This window comes from Sinohyriopsis cumingii, chromosome 15 (genome assembly GCF_028554795.1).
Source record: "Sinohyriopsis cumingii isolate HCF-2022 chromosome 15, ASM2855479v2, whole genome shotgun sequence".
Classification (NCBI taxonomy): domain Eukaryota; kingdom Metazoa; phylum Mollusca; class Bivalvia; order Unionida; family Unionidae; genus Sinohyriopsis; species Sinohyriopsis cumingii.
In genome coordinates, this window is record NC_142975.1 from 95923350 (window position 1) to 95941659 (window position 18310).

Here is an 18310-nt window from a genome sequence, read left to right on the forward strand (position 1 = left end):
GAAATGACACCAGGGTAAGTAAAGTCTGGCAAAAACATTATTACCCTACTTTGTAGAAAAGCGTAGTTATTGGTGCCATTTATTGATATTACTAAAAATTTGACTTTCGTTACACTGTTAGTCGACACATCAAAACATGCTATACAGCGCCATTAGTTCGGCAGTAAAACCCATCCCCCCCCCCCGAACAAAATTATCGGGTGATGTATCTTACATTGTAAGACTAGGCTTGCTCTCATACCTTTAAGGAGTGCCAGACCATTATTGCACACTACCACTCGACATGGCCTTGTTCACTTCGCTTAATATGTGCTTAATATGCAAGTGCAACTTGCTGAATGGAATAATGCCTTTGGCCTAAGGAAACTGACGTAGGGCACCTGTTTATAGGTTTTTCAGTTGGTCAGTGAGAAGGCAGCATTTCAGCTTGTCTATAGCTTCCCATGGGTAGGTGACCAATCCAGTGGCCTAGTGGTTATAGCATCTGCCTCGGATGCAGGAGGTCGTGGGTTTGATCCCATTCTGAGTCATACCGAAGACTTCTAAAAATGGTACTAACAGCTTCCTCGCTTGGCGCTCAGCATTAAGAGGTTAGTATTAGGACTGTTCATCCTGGTGTTAGGATAATGTGATTGGGTGGGACATTATGCTACATGTCTGCGGCATCATGTCCCAGTGCTAGACATCACATTAAACTGCCACACTGCAGACATCATAGTGATATGACTCTGTATGACTCAGTTTAGAACCCTGTATATATTGGCCATGAGTCCTAAACACTATATTATGAACATTTACTAGTTGATATGGCATTAAACTAATGGTTACTAACATTTGTTTACTAACATAGTAAAATATTCAAGATGGCATCCGTAGTATATGCTCAGCAAAGTACAAAAACTAAAAAGTTTCTTACCTTTAAAGCAAACTCCGGCACACTAAATCTCCTTTGCACCATACGTTTTATATGTGAAATTAAAGATGAGAATATGTACCATCTAATGTTTATAAACTTTGAGGATTGCATACGATTGGCACTTGAATTTGCATCAATATATCTTCAGCATGGCTTGTGATATTTTAATTCATCAAAATTCCACACTAACCGTCCTTTGATTTTCTGAATGGCTGGAAATTTTCATGAATATTCATGTTCATTAACCTGCTTATGGAAATTTCCAAATGAAAAACATATTACACATGGGTCACTGTAGTACTGATTTTGTGCTGGGAAGCATAAATTACCTGTAATTTACTTTTCAACCTGTGATAAAGTGTAAATCCAAATAAATAACACTGATGTGCAGGGATCGTCCTGGGCTTCAGCAGTGTCACAAATTGCAATTTATTTTCCTTTTTGGCGACAAAATATACCATGTGGCGATTTTTTTTGGCAACAGCCTTTTTGACCGTCTAATTTGTACATACAATCATGGATAGTGGAGTAATTCAATGGGACCATGAAAGGCAGCCACAAACTTGAATACACAATGCATTGGGATCTGGTACATAACAAATCCTTTGTTCATATTGACAAACCCATCTTTACAGTGCATCGTTACATCATAATCCACTTAATGTTGACATCTGGCCTGAGTATTGTGTGCTGTGATACACATCATGCTACCGAACTATACCTACAATCGACTGACCTCTGAAAACGCAAACAGAAACAGCTTCATTCAGTTAATTAAATGACGGTAAATCCTTCTGTTGTTTATTTTAAATATACCAATAAAATAGTTTTGCTCAAACTACAGAGAAAACTGATTACCTTTGAAGTACTGATTGCTGTGTATAAATACATAGCAAATGGAAAAATATCTCAGAATTAAGTACCGTCAACAGTGCAACATTATCATGGATAAACGCATGCTAGACATTGCATGTTCATCATCTCATCCTAAGAATAAGTTCACAAAATTAACAGCATTCGGATTTAGTGCTAATTCATCAGACAACACAGTAACTGAACTTGATGTTATACCTGACAGTCCAACATCATCTACATGTAGTGATGGTAGCAATGCTTTAAGTGCATCAACACATCACAAAATAAATCTCTTCTGAAGCCAGGTCGGGAGATTGAATCCGAAAACACGCAGATGAGGACCTACCATCGGGAAGTTTTTTGCAGCATATTGAAACATCGTTTTCACTTGATATTCTACAATTTTTCTGGTCCAGTACACATGAAAATCTCAAAAAGACACGCCGTTTCTCCCTGTGGAGTGCATGATATGCACCACCACCCCACAACGTGCCACAATTTCAATCTATAAAATAGCTGAAGGTTAGACTTGAGCCTCTTTGACATACATGTACTTCAAAGAAGCTGCCTGATCTACATTTAGTGAAAGCACTAGCAACTGACTGACAAACAAACCATGCTCTATTTTTATTTGAACTAACAATGCCTAAAATGGGTGAGAATTTATGTTAATAGTTCAAATGTGGTCTCAAGCTACCATACATGTGATAACTATTTCCCACGTTTTATATCCCACCTTATTTCGTTATTGTTAACTCATATATGCAAATAAAACTCTTTGCTAAATAACATATTTATTCTGAATTAGTTTTTTTGGGGGGAGGGGCATGTGCTCTGTGATACGTTTCTTCATTCCTTCTTTTAATTTAATGATGATAATTAATGCTTATATATACGGTACTTTAATGTCAGGTGTAGACTCGTGTTAGTTTCATTGATGGGAATGGAGATCATAGTTTGCTTGTCGAGAAAAAATCTACAGCATTCAGTGATCATTCTTTTGATTTAGGAAGCAAGCAAAGCATGTAAAGTGCAGCAAAAATAAATTTGTAAACTCCCAGTTGACAGAGATGTATTTTGTAAAGCTAGCCATAAGGGGGGCATTTAATTTCTGAATGCATGAAATTGACGGTCGCATTATACATCACTTATCTTACATTGCAAAGTACGATCATAGAGTTTTAGTGTTAAAATGTCATTATCTAAAGTTCCTTACAAAACTATTATTTGGAAAATAATGTACATAAAATAGATTTGCTAAATACCTGATGTTTCTATGAGAAAAAGAGAGAGAGAGACTGAAGGTGTCAGGAAAGTAGATATTTTACATTTGATAATGCATGTATTTCAGGTGATAACAGTCATACCTATGCACAAATGGTGATGCGCACTGCAAAAACCATGGAAGTAGTGTAAAACAGTCATGTAATGATTTATTTTGTAATATTATGGCTGTATTGCTTGTTGTCAGTAAAGTAATAACTATCCCATCTATTTCAATTTTCATTGCCTATTACATTAATAATCTTGGAAAAATATTCACTACTTATTTTTTGAAAATTGGCGACAAATTATTGAGATTGGCGATTTTTTTGGGGACAACATTTTAAAAGCCAGGACCATCCCTGAATGTGCTACATATTTAGAAAAATAATATTATTGGCTTTATTTCATATATATTTGATGCGAAAAGTTAGTAACATATAGAAAAAGTGCAGTGACTATGTAAATCTGTGACAATTCTAGGGGATGTATGCCCTGCACTGGGGTTGTTATTTCAATGCATGCAGTATGGATGTGTGACATGTAAAATATATTGGCTACTTCATCTTGTCATATTTTTGGACTTTTATGGTCATGGTCTACAAATCTAACCAGAATGCATTCTTGGTTTACAATAGTTGATTCAGTTCTAGCATCTAAAAGGATGAATATAAATTAGCTCTGGACAATTTATCCTTGAATGTTTCAGTAGGACAACAGATTTACTGTTGATGAAGTCTATGCATGCAGTTCTGTTGATGTGATCAGTTCCAAGTTCAACTCGATTTTTAATTTGAACCTCTCAAAGAAATTCAGTCTGAAATAAATATTATCTGCTTTGCCCAGGGTTAGCATGCTTTTTAGATGCTAGTAAGGTACTTGATATGGTCAATCATTGGACACTTGAAAAATTTGATATTTAAATACATTTCTACATAGTTCATACTTTTAGTAAACTGGTATGGCAAACAATTGTATTATGTGTGCTGGGGAAGTGTAATATCCAGTGCTTTCCATGTAACCAGTGGGGTAAGGCATGGAGGTGTTCATTCCCCTTTGTTATTTAATATATACATAGAGGAGTTAAATCATAAACTGTCAATGTCACATGGGGTTACATCTGCCACCAAATTTGTTGTTTTTTATCAAGTTTGGTTTTGCAGATGGTATGTCATTGATAAGTCAATCAAAAGTTTAAGAAAATTAGTAAAGGTATGTGAACAATATGCATGGTCTTTCAGTCAACTTCTTTCAAATTACTATCTCCTCCCCCTGTACATCTTAATGGCAGTGTGGTTACACATGTCAACAATTGTATGTATTTAGGTCATATTTTAAAATCCAATCAGTCTGATAGTGAAGATACGATTAGACAATGCAGATTTTTGTGTACTCAAACAAACATGCTTCTAAGTAAATTTAAGAATTCTTCAACAAACTTTAGGGAATGTATGAGAGAAAATTAGTTATTGGTTATAATAATAATCTTTGTTTTCTATTAGGCCTTCCAAGATGGAACAGTACTTCCAACATGTTTGTAAATTATAACGTATTCAGTTTTTATGAAGTAATGAGAAAATATGTATTCTCAATTATGACAAGAATATCTAACAGTAAGAACTGTATATTGAAATCTTTGTGTAACTATGACATTCATTTAAATTTTTGAATTATTAAGTAGGTGGAACAAATTAGTCTTTAAATGTGCTACATAATTTCATTTCTAACAATGCAGGGCACAGTCCATTGTCATAGATATGTCTGTACATAAGATATATATGATCGTTTATGTATACAATGGTTTTACTTTTTATTTTAATTTAGATGTATGGACTTTGTAGTCTGAAATAAAGAATTCTTATCATCTTACTTTGTATTTCTGATTGTGAAATGCAATCTGACTGTATTTCATTTTGCTGTTTACAGATTTATTTATTTTACAAATTTACATTTATCTTCCAGGTGTTATGAAACTTCAGCAACAGAACTTTCTTCAGAAAGTGTATGATGGGAAACTAAATTGGACAGCAATTCAACCTGAGATCGGCTCCATGATCACAGAGCGCTATTCCCACTGTTGTTGTTACTATGACAAGTCTGTCTATGTGTTTGGTGGCTGCACCTCTACTAACACCACCTTAAATGACTTGTGGAGATTTGACTTGGCTCGGAGAGAATGGATTAGACCACTTGCTACAGGTATGGGCTGATCATTTGAGTTGGGGATGGGATCGCTTCTTTAATATTCCAAACCATGTCTTCCTTGATGGAGAAAAGATGATTAATCTGCTTCTCCTTGCCCCCTGCAGTACAAATTGTTTTGTAACCCTGCTCTCATATGGTGATACAAAGACGTAATGTAGTCAGACATACCAGAATCAGAATAGGACCACATGACTGTATAAATATAAAACAAAATATGCATTTTCGATTGTGAATTCTTCTTTTGGATCAATGAAGGTTAACACATCTCAAATGGGGTGGCCGAGTAGTCTAAAGCGCTGTCCATTACCGATCACTGCCATCTCACCTATGTCTGTAGCAGTTCAAGTCTCAAGATCCAGCCAATGTGGGTATGTGAGAAAGCTTGCCAGTAGCTTCTTGTGGGTTGGTGGTTCTTTCCAGTGTTTTTGCAGGTTCATCCTCCACCATTAATACTGGCCACCATATATAGCCTATCGTATGTTGAAAAATGGTGTTAAACCCAACAACAACATCTCAAATGAAAAACAACTTTACCATGTTTTTTTCTCTAGCCGGTGGGTTTTCAGTTATTGTAATTAATCAGTAGCCTAAAGCGTTGTTTTATAATTAAGACCCCACTGGACAGAACTAAGTCAGTCTGGTTTACAGCTTTAAGCTGATGAGACCTCAGAAGAATTTGATTTTTTGCTGTCTCTGTCATTAGACCTAATGGAGATTTTGATGTTCTGTTGACCTTTCAGTTCCTCGCTCGAATTAATAACTTTCATTTTAATGAAAACTTCATTTGGAAAATATTGTTTCTTATGATAACAACATGCAATACTGCTGGGTTACTAAATATAGGTGAGATGGGAATTCCAAATGCTGGCAGAACGTGATAGCTACATTGGTGCCTGTCAGAACTACTTGTAATTTTAATCAGATTGTGCAAAGTAACTAGTGTATGTACCTGTTGAAGCCTTCCACCTTGGAAGATTGTGCAAAGTAACTAGTGTATGTACCTGTTGAAGCCTTCCACCTTGGAAGATTGTGCAAAGTAACTAGTGTATGTACCTGTTGAAGCCTTCCACCTTGGAAGATTGTGCAAAGTAACTAGTGTATGTACCTGTTGAAGCCTTCCACCATGGAAGATTGTGCAAAGTAACTAGTGTATATACCTGTTGAAGCCTACCACCTTGGAAGATTGCGTAAATTACATCTTTGTTCCTCAGCACTAGGTGTCAGGCATTGTCATTGAGCTCTGAAGTTTGGTATATTGTACTTTTTTCAAGATGTAGCATTCATCCTTTTGTATGCCAGTGGCAGTAAATAGTCTCGTTGGCAACAAATATAATTTGTATGGACAATTTGAATATATATCACTAACATGTCCAACACAAGGATGACATTCAAATGGTGTCTGGGTATTAAAAATCAATTAATATGACTTTGCCAATTGATAATGGCTCTAGCTCACCCATTTAAAATCATTTCAAAGACAAGTTTGTGTGTGTGTGTGTGTGTATATATATATATATATATATATATATATATATATATATGCCAAAAGATTAACAAAGGAAGATCACAGTTATAAATAATCTTGTTTCTACATTCAGATGTTGTGTAATTTTAAAGATATATAGTTAGTATTTAATGATAATTACCATCCTGCTAATCTCTTTCTTTAACAATGCTGCCCAGGGACAGACTATAAATACTACACTGTGGATGTGACTGGGTATATATTTAATAGTGGCTCTGGGAAAGTCTCTTTGTTCACATAAGTGCACTGGGATCTTGCAAAGGATGTAATATACCTTGTATGATTATCATACGTGCCACCCATTACAAGTTTGGTGTAATCATTATGCTTTTTTTCAACAAATTACATTTTACGCCAGACTGGATATGGATTATGCTTTTTTAATACATTAAAAATATAACAAACATAAAGTAATATAAAGATGTTTTTGTCACTTTTATTTAATCATCTCCACTCAGACATTTGAGAATAATCTAAAAAGTGACTGCTCCATAAGAATAGTGTAAGAGTACTTTTGTGCTATTTATAGCAACTGTATATGACCCATTTCCAAGAAAACACAGGTTTCTTGAAATGTAATTCATTTTATTGATAAGCTGGTCAGTTTATGAACCAGTCTGTACTTTTAAAGAAAATGACATCAGATATTAAATGAAATGCTTTACAGTTGTGAGTTGTGAATGTAAAAATAGGTCACATCAGGAAAAAGAAGGACAAATCAGCACCACTTTACAAACTTGAAAAGAAGACTATGAGAGTAATGTAATACATCACTCTGAGCACGTGAACATGATCAGAATTCCAGTTCATGATCATTCAGCAAAAGTTTCACATGTAGACAAGTTGAAGTGAGCACTGAATAGAAATAACTTTTCAGTAAATTTTGTGTTTATATTCTGGTTCTAATTCACATGGATTTTGCCCATTGTGACAAGAATTTTAACCAGCTGCAGAACCAGGTTAGTAGTAAAAATGTATTTTTTTAATATGTGCTGTAATTCTGGCATGTAATATATCACTTACACATTGCATGCCCAAATTATGACTTTTCGCCATTTATAATATCAATAATTATGCTTACATCTGTGTGGGTGGGTGGCATGTTTTGCTTGTATCAGAAACTTACAATGCCCTTAATGGGATGCAAACCAAAGAAACTAAATGTTTTATTTCTATATTTTTTTTAAATAAATATCCTGGCACCTACACTACCCATTATCTGCAACCCAACAAAAATCGCATGTAACTTGAACTAGTTGTCTGATACATTTTTCTATAATCAGGAAAAGGGAAAGTAAATTATTCTCCTTTTCTGTATCTTTCTGAGGTACTTGTCCTTTAATAATATTTGTTTTACTGCAATTTGTTTTACTTGACTTAACGAATGAAGCCTGATATTAATAATTTACTATTTTGCCAATTCCAAAATTTTCATTTAATACAGTTAAACCTCTCTTGATTTTATCACTGCTGTGAAAGACGATCTGTCTTGACAGACTAGATTCTTATTGCATGGATTGATTTTTAAATGTGTTGCCAGTTGTAATGGTCTCTCAAGAAGGGGTTTGTTGTATTGCCATTCTACGCAGTCAGAATAACAGTTGTTGTACAGGAAACAGCTGTCACACAATGCCTCTTGAAAGCTCATTTAGATTCTGTGATTTTGTTCATGTAGTTATCAGACACGTGTAAATATTGGCATGACTGTAAGGAATGTTTTATACTGCTACTATCAAAATAAACGCACAGAAAAAGAAGTGTGAATAATATTGCATCATGTGGCAACTGTTATGATCCCTTGAGCATATATTTGTTAACAGTGTAGATATGAGAATTTTTGACAGATTTCATAAGTATGTAATAACTAGATTCTTTGTTTAAAATCCAGTCATGATTAAAAAGTGTCTCTTCCAGGAACCTACCCATTTCCAAAGGCCTGTGCGACCATGGTAGTGTACAGAGACAGTCTTGTGTTATTTGGGGGATGGAGTCACCCAACACCATTCCATCTGCATCAGGTAGAGTCACAGAAGCAAAATTGGTTGTATAGTGGTGGGTAAATTAAAACAGGTTTTGTCTTTTTCATCATGTACGAGTAAAAATTAGAGACAGAAATTTAAGCGGAGGTAGAATCCATTGGTAATAAATTTTGTTCACCAAAGAGTGCCACATGCATGCACTTTGTTCTCAGAAGGTCATTTTGTCTTACTTTTCATGGTTTGGTTCCTATTCTATTTTAATATGCTTTCATATTTGTACTTTTTTTTATTCATCTTCCACATCTGTAGCTATGTTGTCTTGAAAATTGCATGGTCTAGCAAATTCTGTGTCTAGAGTCAAATAATTCCAGAATGTTTTATCTTGGAATCAGTGTTGTGAGTAAGATGATTTTAGAATGCTGTATCTTGGCTGTCAGGGACTCCAGAATACTCTATCTTGGCTGGCTGTGTCTAGAGTCAGCAATTCCAGAGTGCTATATCTTGGTTGTCTGTGTCTAAAGCCAGGGATTCCAGAACGCTGTATCTTGGCTGTCTGTGTCTAGGGTCAATAATTCCAGAGTGCTATATCTTGGCTGTCAGTGTCTAGAGTCAGGGATTCCAGAATGTTGTGTTTTGGCTATGGTTTGTTTACTTGTTTGTATCATGTCTTGTCTTACATTTTCCCATAACTTACCTCTAAAAAACATTGAACAAATGAAAGAAATTTTCAGTGGCTGTGATAACAAATAAAATTTCACATATTAAATTGACTGTTTCAAATATAATATTTGCCCTTGGGCTACTTAATTTAAGATAGGTTTGTGTGTTCTTATGAAACTTGTCACTCATTGACTTGGTACTGTTGTGTATGAGGCACTAAACTATTTACTACTTGGTTCGTGTAACTTTTCATGACTTCTGTTCTTTTTACTGAATTGTGATTTGTTTATAAGTTACTCCCAAGCAGGCGAGATTTGCTGCCATCTAAAATGGATTATGTATTTATCTCCTGTCCAATCAAGTCAGCATGGAAGGTGACAGTAGTTTCATGTGTCACTTTGTCACATTTTCATTTCTGATGCATAATTCCAAGACCATTCAAGATGTCTATTTGCAATATGATATACATACTAGACTAGAGATTTTAATGTATCATTTGGTGTAAATATTAAACTAGAGATTTGAATGTATCATTTGGTGTAAATATTAAACTAGAGATTCAGATGTGTCATTTGGTGTAAATATTAAACTAGAGGTTTGGATGTGTCATTTAGTGTAAATCTTAAGCTAGAGATTCATATTTGTCTTTTGGTGTAAATATTAAACTAGAGATTCAGATGTGTTTTGATTCAAATACTAGACTTGTGATTCAGATGTCTTTTGGTGTAAATATTAAACTAGAGAATCAGATGTGTCTTTTGGTGTAAATATTAAACTAGAAATTCAGATGTGTCTTTTGGTGTAAATATTAAACTAGAAATTCAGATGTGTCTTTTGGTGTAAATATTAAACTAGAGAATCAGATGTGTCTTTTGGTGTAAATATTAAACTAGAAATTCAGATGTGTCTTTTGGTGTAAATATTAAACTAGAAATTCAGATGTGTCTTTTGGTGTAAATATTAAACTAGAAATTCAGATGTGTCTTTTGGTGTAAATATTAAACTAGAAATTCAGATGTGTCTTTTGGTGTAAATATTAAACTAGAAATTCAGATGTGTCTTGGTTCGAATACTAGACTTATTATTCAGATGTTTTTTGGTGTCAATATTAAACAATAGATTCAGATGTGTCTGTTGGTGTAAATATTAAACTAGAGATTCAGATGTGTTTTGGTTTGAATACTAGAATAGTGTTTCAAATGTGTCTTTGGTACACACATTTGACTAGTGTTGCAAAAGTGTCTTGTTACACACATTAGACTAGTGTCACATATACATATATACACAGGGTTGCATCTAGGACGCGCGATTGTGCCAATCCCCCATATCCCCATATTTAAGATTTTCCGCAAGATTTTTAATCCTATGCTGGCAAAATTGTGAAGAAGAAAAAAGGAATTGTGTCCATTTTTTTGTTTAGAATATGTTATTTTTATTTTAAAAAATTGCTGTAAAATTCCTGGTTGTCACTCTCAGCGAATATGTTGTACTTGTATAGTTGTAAATACGTCACTTTTTTCTGGGTGTCATGTGCTCAATTCTGATTGGTTAATAAGAAAGATCAAAAGAGCACGTTTGATACAGAGGCTGGCTTGGCCGGACAACATGTTAAATGACTAAATCAGTTAAAACTGAGACACTTTTTCATTATTTTAGAAGTAACACGTCTAATAACTTTCACGGTGCATTAGTTTATGTTAATAGGCACAATGACAGCGAACAAACACTTCCTCTGGCTAATCCCATATCGGACAATGCTAGTGATGATGTGCTTAAAGATGGTGGCAATGTCACCAAGAAAAAAAGTACTCTTTCAATTCAGACTAGAAACAAAATTGACCATGGCTAGAAATGAATAAAAAAAATTTTAGATGCTTTGCAGATGATGTGTAAAAACTGGCACAAAAAAAATTCTTTCAAACTTGGAAATGCTAATTTCAGGACATCAACCCTTGACAGACATGTTGAATTACCAGCTCACAAACAGGCCATTCAGGATTTGAAACTAAGTGAAAATCTTTAAACAACATGCATGTCAGCTATCAGCAAGAAATCTGAATCAATTATTCATGCTATGTCAGTTGCCTAATACTTGGCTAAAGAGAATATTGCTTCTCTAAAATATGGCTCACTGTTGGATTTTGTTGACTTTCTTTCTGTGTGTTGGTGTTGGCAACATGAGAGTAGGAGGAAACACAACATATTCGTCAAGGCCTTCTCTAGAGGAATTTCAGGTAAGTTCTTTTATTTTATTTACTTTTCTATTGAAATTTAGATGGAAAAATGGTGTATACTAACAAGCAACCAAAACATGATCATTAGGTTCCAATGAATGCATATCTTGAGGAATCCCTGTGTTACTAAAAATAGCACCTATCATCATGATAAGCCAGTGAAATTGTATTTGGTAGCTAGTCGTCATAACTTCCTGTCAATGTTTAATGGTGGATAAAGTTTTTCTTTTCTAATCGATCTGGATTATTGGTACCTGTTTCTTTTGTCATGAAATTCTTTCCTCTCTAGACAGGTCACATTTCAGTATTACTGTAACGAGTTTTAGTGTGTTTGAAAAGATGATGCAGTCGCTGTTGTTTGAATCATTTCCTGAGCATGTAAGGAGTTGCTGTCAACATCGTGATACAGTATAGTAGTCAGACAAATCCCACCGCTTAAAACTTATATAATGTTTTAGTAAATGAGTTATTACATGCTCTGATGATTGTTGCAGCAAATGACATTGACCCTGATCTGCTTATATCACAACTGTGCATATGTAGGGACCCATCAGTGGTGTATATAATACCAACCTTTCTTGTTTCTAAAATTGTTGTATACCGACAGGCATAATCACTTCCTTCATTACTATAATTGAATGACTTTTTAATAAACAGAGAGATTGTAGTGCCATATTATTTTAACATTTAAACACCTTGATGGGGTTTCTTAAAATGACAGAATTATCACAAGGCAACATCCTTTATGGCTCTTAGGTTATGGTTCTTGCACAATTTACCTCTGATTTTGGCCATTTTACTTTGTTTTTTTTAATATATAATATATTTGTTTTACATTCTCAGATACTTTCATAATAATGATAATAAAATACTTTTATACTTTAATTTATCATTGAGCTTTATTTTTATTTTTTCTTCCAGCAACAGTGACAGAATCTGAGTTAATGCAGAAAGTACGATGTAATCCATTTATTAGCATCATAATTGATGAGAGTACAGACTTTTCAAATACCAAGAAACTGGTCATTTATGCCAGAATCATTGAACCAACCATGTTTGTTTCTACAACTCATTTTCTTGGTATTGTGTCAGTGGAAGGCCGATCACACACTGCTGCAGTTCTTTTCAAAGAAGTTGTCCAGTTCTTTGGTAAAGAAGGAGATTCCTCTTGAAAAAGTTGTTGGTTTTCACAGTGATGACAGGTTGCAAAAGTGGTTTAGCAACACGATTCAAGGAGAAAAGCACTCACTTGATTCATTGTATGGCTCATAGATTCAATTTGTGTACCTCTCATGCATTGAAAAACATTCCATACCTCAAGGAAGCCTTGTAAGGCACAGTTAAAGACCTGTACTGTTTTTTAATAAATCTGCCAACAGAACAGCTGAATTGAAGGAAATCCAGAAGGTTCTGGACAGTCCTCAACTGAAAGTCAGAGAGGTGCATGAAATAAGATGGCTGGCATTTTATGATGCACTATATGCAATTTTTCACAGCTGGGGGGCTCTCATGAATTATTTCAAAAAGAATAGCCAGACAAGAGTGTCAAGACATGCTGAATAAACTCATAGACTACAGATTTGTGGCATGCATGAATATTATTATGGATACCATACCTCACTTAGCACAGCTAAATATGCCATTACAGAAATCTGACTGTGTCACCGGCACTTTTTTTAAATTCTACCTCCCAGAAAGCAGACATGGGAAAATCCTATCACCAGACCTGTATGTCAGAAAAATTGAAATCATGTAAGGATGGAGACAAAACTAAAATCACTTACAATGGTGTTGAACTCAAGTTACACAGGAGCACATTGAAAAAAGTTTCAGGTGATGTGTCTAACCTTTGCCACAAGTTTGTTAAAAATTTTCAGGTGGAGATGGCTACAAGATTTCCAAAGAGCAGCATACAGGTGGCAACAGCATTTGAGGTTCTTGGTCTACCTAACCTCACATTCCTATCTTCTGAAGATATGACAGATAAAAACTCTCTGTGATCATTTTGGTCAGAAGAAGAAATCAAAAGAAGCTATCAGCCCCACCCTTTGTGTGACCCAAAACATGTTTTGACAGTGTGGTCTCTTGCTAAGACTATCATTAAAAGAGAAATGTACCCTAGAGACAAAATGTGTGGACTCTGGCAGATTGTGCATCAACATCATGCAGACATGTTTCCAAATCTTCTTCAGTTAGCATCAGTGACCATGGTTATGTCATACCAAACCGCTGACTGTGAGAGAGGATTCAGCAATCAAAATAAAACCAAAACTGCAGGAAGAAGCCATATAGAAGAAAGGGTTCTCAACAGACTCATGATGATTTCAATTGAAGGGCCTCCTTTGAGAGACTTCAACTTTAACAAGGCGTTGGTAGAGTGGAGGATGAGGAAGGACAGGAGGCTATTTAGGAAATAGGGATCATATCTGCAGAATAATGCAGTCTCAATTACAGTTTGCCTGGATGCAGATGTGTATATGTTCCAGTAAAGAGTTAACTGTTATAGAAACTGTATATATACTTTTCCTAATTCATTTTGAGCTTTGGACTTTTATTTTAAAATTATTTTTTGTCATCCATGAAAGGAAAATATGTGCTCTTCTGAGTTTTTTTATTATGGATTTGTAACCAATCAGAATTGAGAATGTGACATGCAGGAAGTACATGACACTGATTTTTAAGATCAGCCAGAGGAGTGACACTATTTGCAGTCTATGGTTTGATTCTTGAATGGTTAGTGTGTAGATAGAATATTGTTATTAGAAAACATAAGACTTTGATTTCAGTTTTAAGTGTTATACTATAATGTACAGAAGACGAGATGCATTTAATGTGTTTCGTTGGTATATGCTTTGTATGCAGTATCATCATTTTTAGCGGAGTTATGGCCCCTGTCTATAGAACTAACCAAACTGTCTTATCTGCACAACACCTCTCTCAGTATGCAACTTCATGTTAATAACAAGTTGGTTGACTTGGAATTTACAACTTTTGATTACGTTACTTTTGTTTGTGTGCAGTAATTCCCGTAATTGGAGTTTAAGAACATTTTATAAGCAATATTTTTATGAAACCATTGATTATCAGCTGCCTTTATTGGAGTCATGGCTCTAGAATTTTGTATGCAGTTTGACACTTATGAGTCCCTACATTTTGTGTTGCATTTTTTTGAAAATCAATTAGAATACACCCTGATAGTTTTGGGACATTATGCAGTTTTCTGCAGGGCTTTTTTATGATCGTTAAAGTTTGATAGCACTTGGATATATTTATTTCAGGCAGCCAGGTTTTTCTCAGAGCTGCACATCTACAGTCCTCCATCCAACCGCTGGTCCCACATTCAAACCCTGTCTCATGAGAGTCCTAAACCCATGGCTGGCCATTCTGCTTCAGTAATAAGGAACATGATGGTTGTGTTTGGGGGAACGCAAGCTCCACAAAACAGGTTTAAGGGGGCTTTTACTGTATTCACAAAGTGTACTGACCATATTTCACACATGCTGGAAATTATGCTGCTGGATGTAGCTGAGTAGACGGTGCTTGTGAAATCTCCTGTCTCAAGCAGTACTTTCTCATCAGGTGTAACTTTCACACAACTCCACTTCAAGACTGAATTCAGCCTGGCCAATATCACTTATGGATTTACTGTGTATGGTATGATCATGGGTTGTAAATCAGTTATGTCTGTTTCCTGACAAGGCATTGTAGCTGCAGGTTGATATAAATCCTGACATCAGACATCAGTGGAAAATGGTCAGTACAGTTTGTCCCATACAAGAATGCTGATTATTAATGAAATGTATGACATCAGTTGAATAATTTTTATCTTGTGCAGGCCTTGTCAATTAATGGGGGGGAGGGGGGCGGACCTTGGCAACTAATATATTGAGGTAATTCAATGATTTTCCAAATTTTATTTGAAATGGGCAGATTTTATATGAGTTGAGTAATTAATTTCATTTGAAATGGACACAAATGTATGATTATATTTCTCACATGGTGGAGAAAACTGAATTTCTTAAAATAAACTTAAAAAATTTATTAAACTCAGATTACTTTTGCCTGTATTGGTAATTACACCTTCACCTTACATGATGTCTTAAGGTAAGAGTTGTAAGTTTCCACAATTAAGCAGGTTTATATTAAAATATTTTTTAAAATGCTTTATCATTAAAAATAATATGTATACTTCAAGCCTTCAGAAACCCTTGTAAATGCTGGATATGCCCAAAGGCAACTATATTTAGACTGATTGCAAAATACTCCTGTCAGAAATGTTTCGTTAGAAAATCTTTTTATTTTTCTATATTTAATTTCACAACTGTTAAAACAAATAATTTTGAATTTTTTATCTGACAATAAGAATTAGAGGGCAAATCTTTGTATGACACTTGTCAGATCACCTGAAGTGTTGGTTGTAATTGCTCATATCAACTTGTATATCTTAGTTTATATAAGAGTTTATTTAACTATCTTGTTTTGTTGAAACAAATTTGCTGTCACTGTAAGAATATTAATCCTGTACATACTTCAGTAATAAGATTTAGTCTGCAAATTATTTTTTCTTTTCTTTTTACAGAATTAATGATGTCTGGGTGTTTAATTTTGATGTGATGTCCTGGAAAAAACAACTTACTTCAAATATTAAACCAAGTCCACGTTATGGACAATCACAGGTCACTCTCTCTATCTCTCTCTCTCTCTCTCTCTCTGCAGATTCACTTTGTCATTAAAGATGTTAAAGAAGAAATTAGAGACGTGACTTCCACACCTCATAACCACAAAAATTGTTTTATTATATAGGCTGTTAAATCATCTAGTTAAATGTCAAGAAGGATATGTATATAACAGTTCAATAATTGATGGCCAGGAGCATATAACAATAGTTGAATTTTGTTTGATTTATCCATATGCCATCAAAAAAACATTAGCGTGTATAGCAACTCTCACAGTTTGGGATAAATTGTGCATATATGTTTGCAGATATTCAGATTATGAACTTCAGATCTGCAGGTCATTATGTAATTATATTCTTCTTGAGAGTTTGATCTTAAAATAAATCATTCCCCCTTCCCCCCCCCAAACACCCACATGACTGCACATTTTCTGGGTTATTTTATCCTGTATGGAGGCATTTCTAGTTTGTTTGTTGCTGTTTCTGTACATCATGGAATACGACTACTGGAATTTTGAATGCTGATGACTTCATTGTCAAGAGATATTGTTTGTCTTTTGCAAGAGTTTAAGCTTGTATTATGAAAGAACTTGTTTACTCCACAAACAGTTTTAGTTGCATGGATTTTATTTTGTATGTTGTGTGTTGATTAGATAGTCATTTCAGATATTAACTCCTTTTTAGGTAGACTTGGACATACAGGACTGGAAAAGATCTAAAAGGGTGCAATTGCCCAACACTCAAGATTTTCATGAAACTGCTTGAAAATTGCCATTTGTCCTTGATTCTTACTTTAAAATTCTGAACAAGTAACAAAACATTTACTATCCCAACCGCTCCAGTGGCCTAGTGGTTAGAGCATCCGCCTCGGATGCAGGAGGTCGTGGGTTCGATCACCGGTCGAGTCATACCAAAGACTTATAAAAATGGTACTAACAGCTGCCTCGCTTGGTGCTCAGCATTAAGAGGTTAGTGTTAGGACTGGTCGGCCTGGTGTCAGGATAATGTGACTGGGTGGGACATCATGCTATGTGTCTGCAGCATGATGCCCCAGTGCTAGACATCACTATAAACCGTCACACTGCAGACAATGTAGCGATATGACTGAAAAATTGTTAAAGCTACGTTAAAAATCCAAATCACACACACACACACTAACCCAACCAACTTTCAGCTCATTCTGAGTTATTTCTTAATGGGGTTTTCCATCCTTGCCCTGAAACACTTCATATGAAAGATCAAACCGCTGGGCCTGGATTATGCCAACAGAAATTGTGACCAGGCTTTAAAAGTTTGGTCTAAAATCAAGTTATTCCATTGAATTAAATTTATGTTCAATTTGGTTTGAGCCAATGTGATGTCTTAGGACAAGGTGTTAAGAATTGTTGGTGCCAGAGAGGCCAGATCTGTTAAATGAAGAATCAGTTTATCTTTGGTCACCCACAATCTGGGCCAAAGATTTAGTAAGATAAAATGTTTAAAAATTACCATATTGGAATTTAAATTGTTTCAAGATATTTTTCTTTATTTCAGATTACAATAGATGATGATCATATATTTATTCTTGGCGGATGTGGAGGACCAAATCAGGTAAAACCATGCAGTAATTATATCCACTTGAAGTGTGATAAAACCATTCAATAATTACATCCACATGAAGCCTGATAAAACCATGCAATAAATTATATCCACTTGAAATCTGATAAAACCATGCAGTCAGTTATATCCACTTGAAGTCTGATAAAACCATGCAATAATTATATCCACTTGAAGTCTGAGAAAACCATGCAATAATTATATCCACTTGAAGTCGGATAAAACCATGCAATAATTATATCCACTTGAAGTCTGATATAACCATGCAATAAATTATATCCACTTGAAGTCTGATAAAACCATGCAATAAATTATATCCACTTGAAGTTTGACAAAACCATTCAATAAATTATGTCTGCTGGAAGAATTTACTAGAAATTTTTTTTATATCTTTATCTGTCA

General features: G+C 34.8%; 1 protein-coding gene and 1 pseudogene across 1 annotated transcript in view; both read left to right on the top strand.

The window, feature by feature from the left end:
- LOC149782357 (F-box only protein 42-like) overlaps positions 1-18310 on the top strand; it is a 37669-nt gene that overhangs the window by 1270 nt on the left and 18089 nt on the right. The window contains exons 2-6 of the mRNA XM_089933735.1: positions 4997-5233; positions 8679-8782; positions 14916-15082; positions 16217-16313; positions 17846-17902. Coding sequence (XP_089789861.1) covers positions 4997-5233; positions 8679-8782; positions 14916-15082; positions 16217-16313; positions 17846-17902 — 662 coding nt within the window. The remainder of the gene's footprint in view (positions 1-4996; positions 5234-8678; positions 8783-14915; positions 15083-16216; positions 16314-17845; positions 17903-18310) is intronic.
- On the top strand, positions 8791-14909 carry LOC149782358 (zinc finger protein 862-like; annotated as a pseudogene).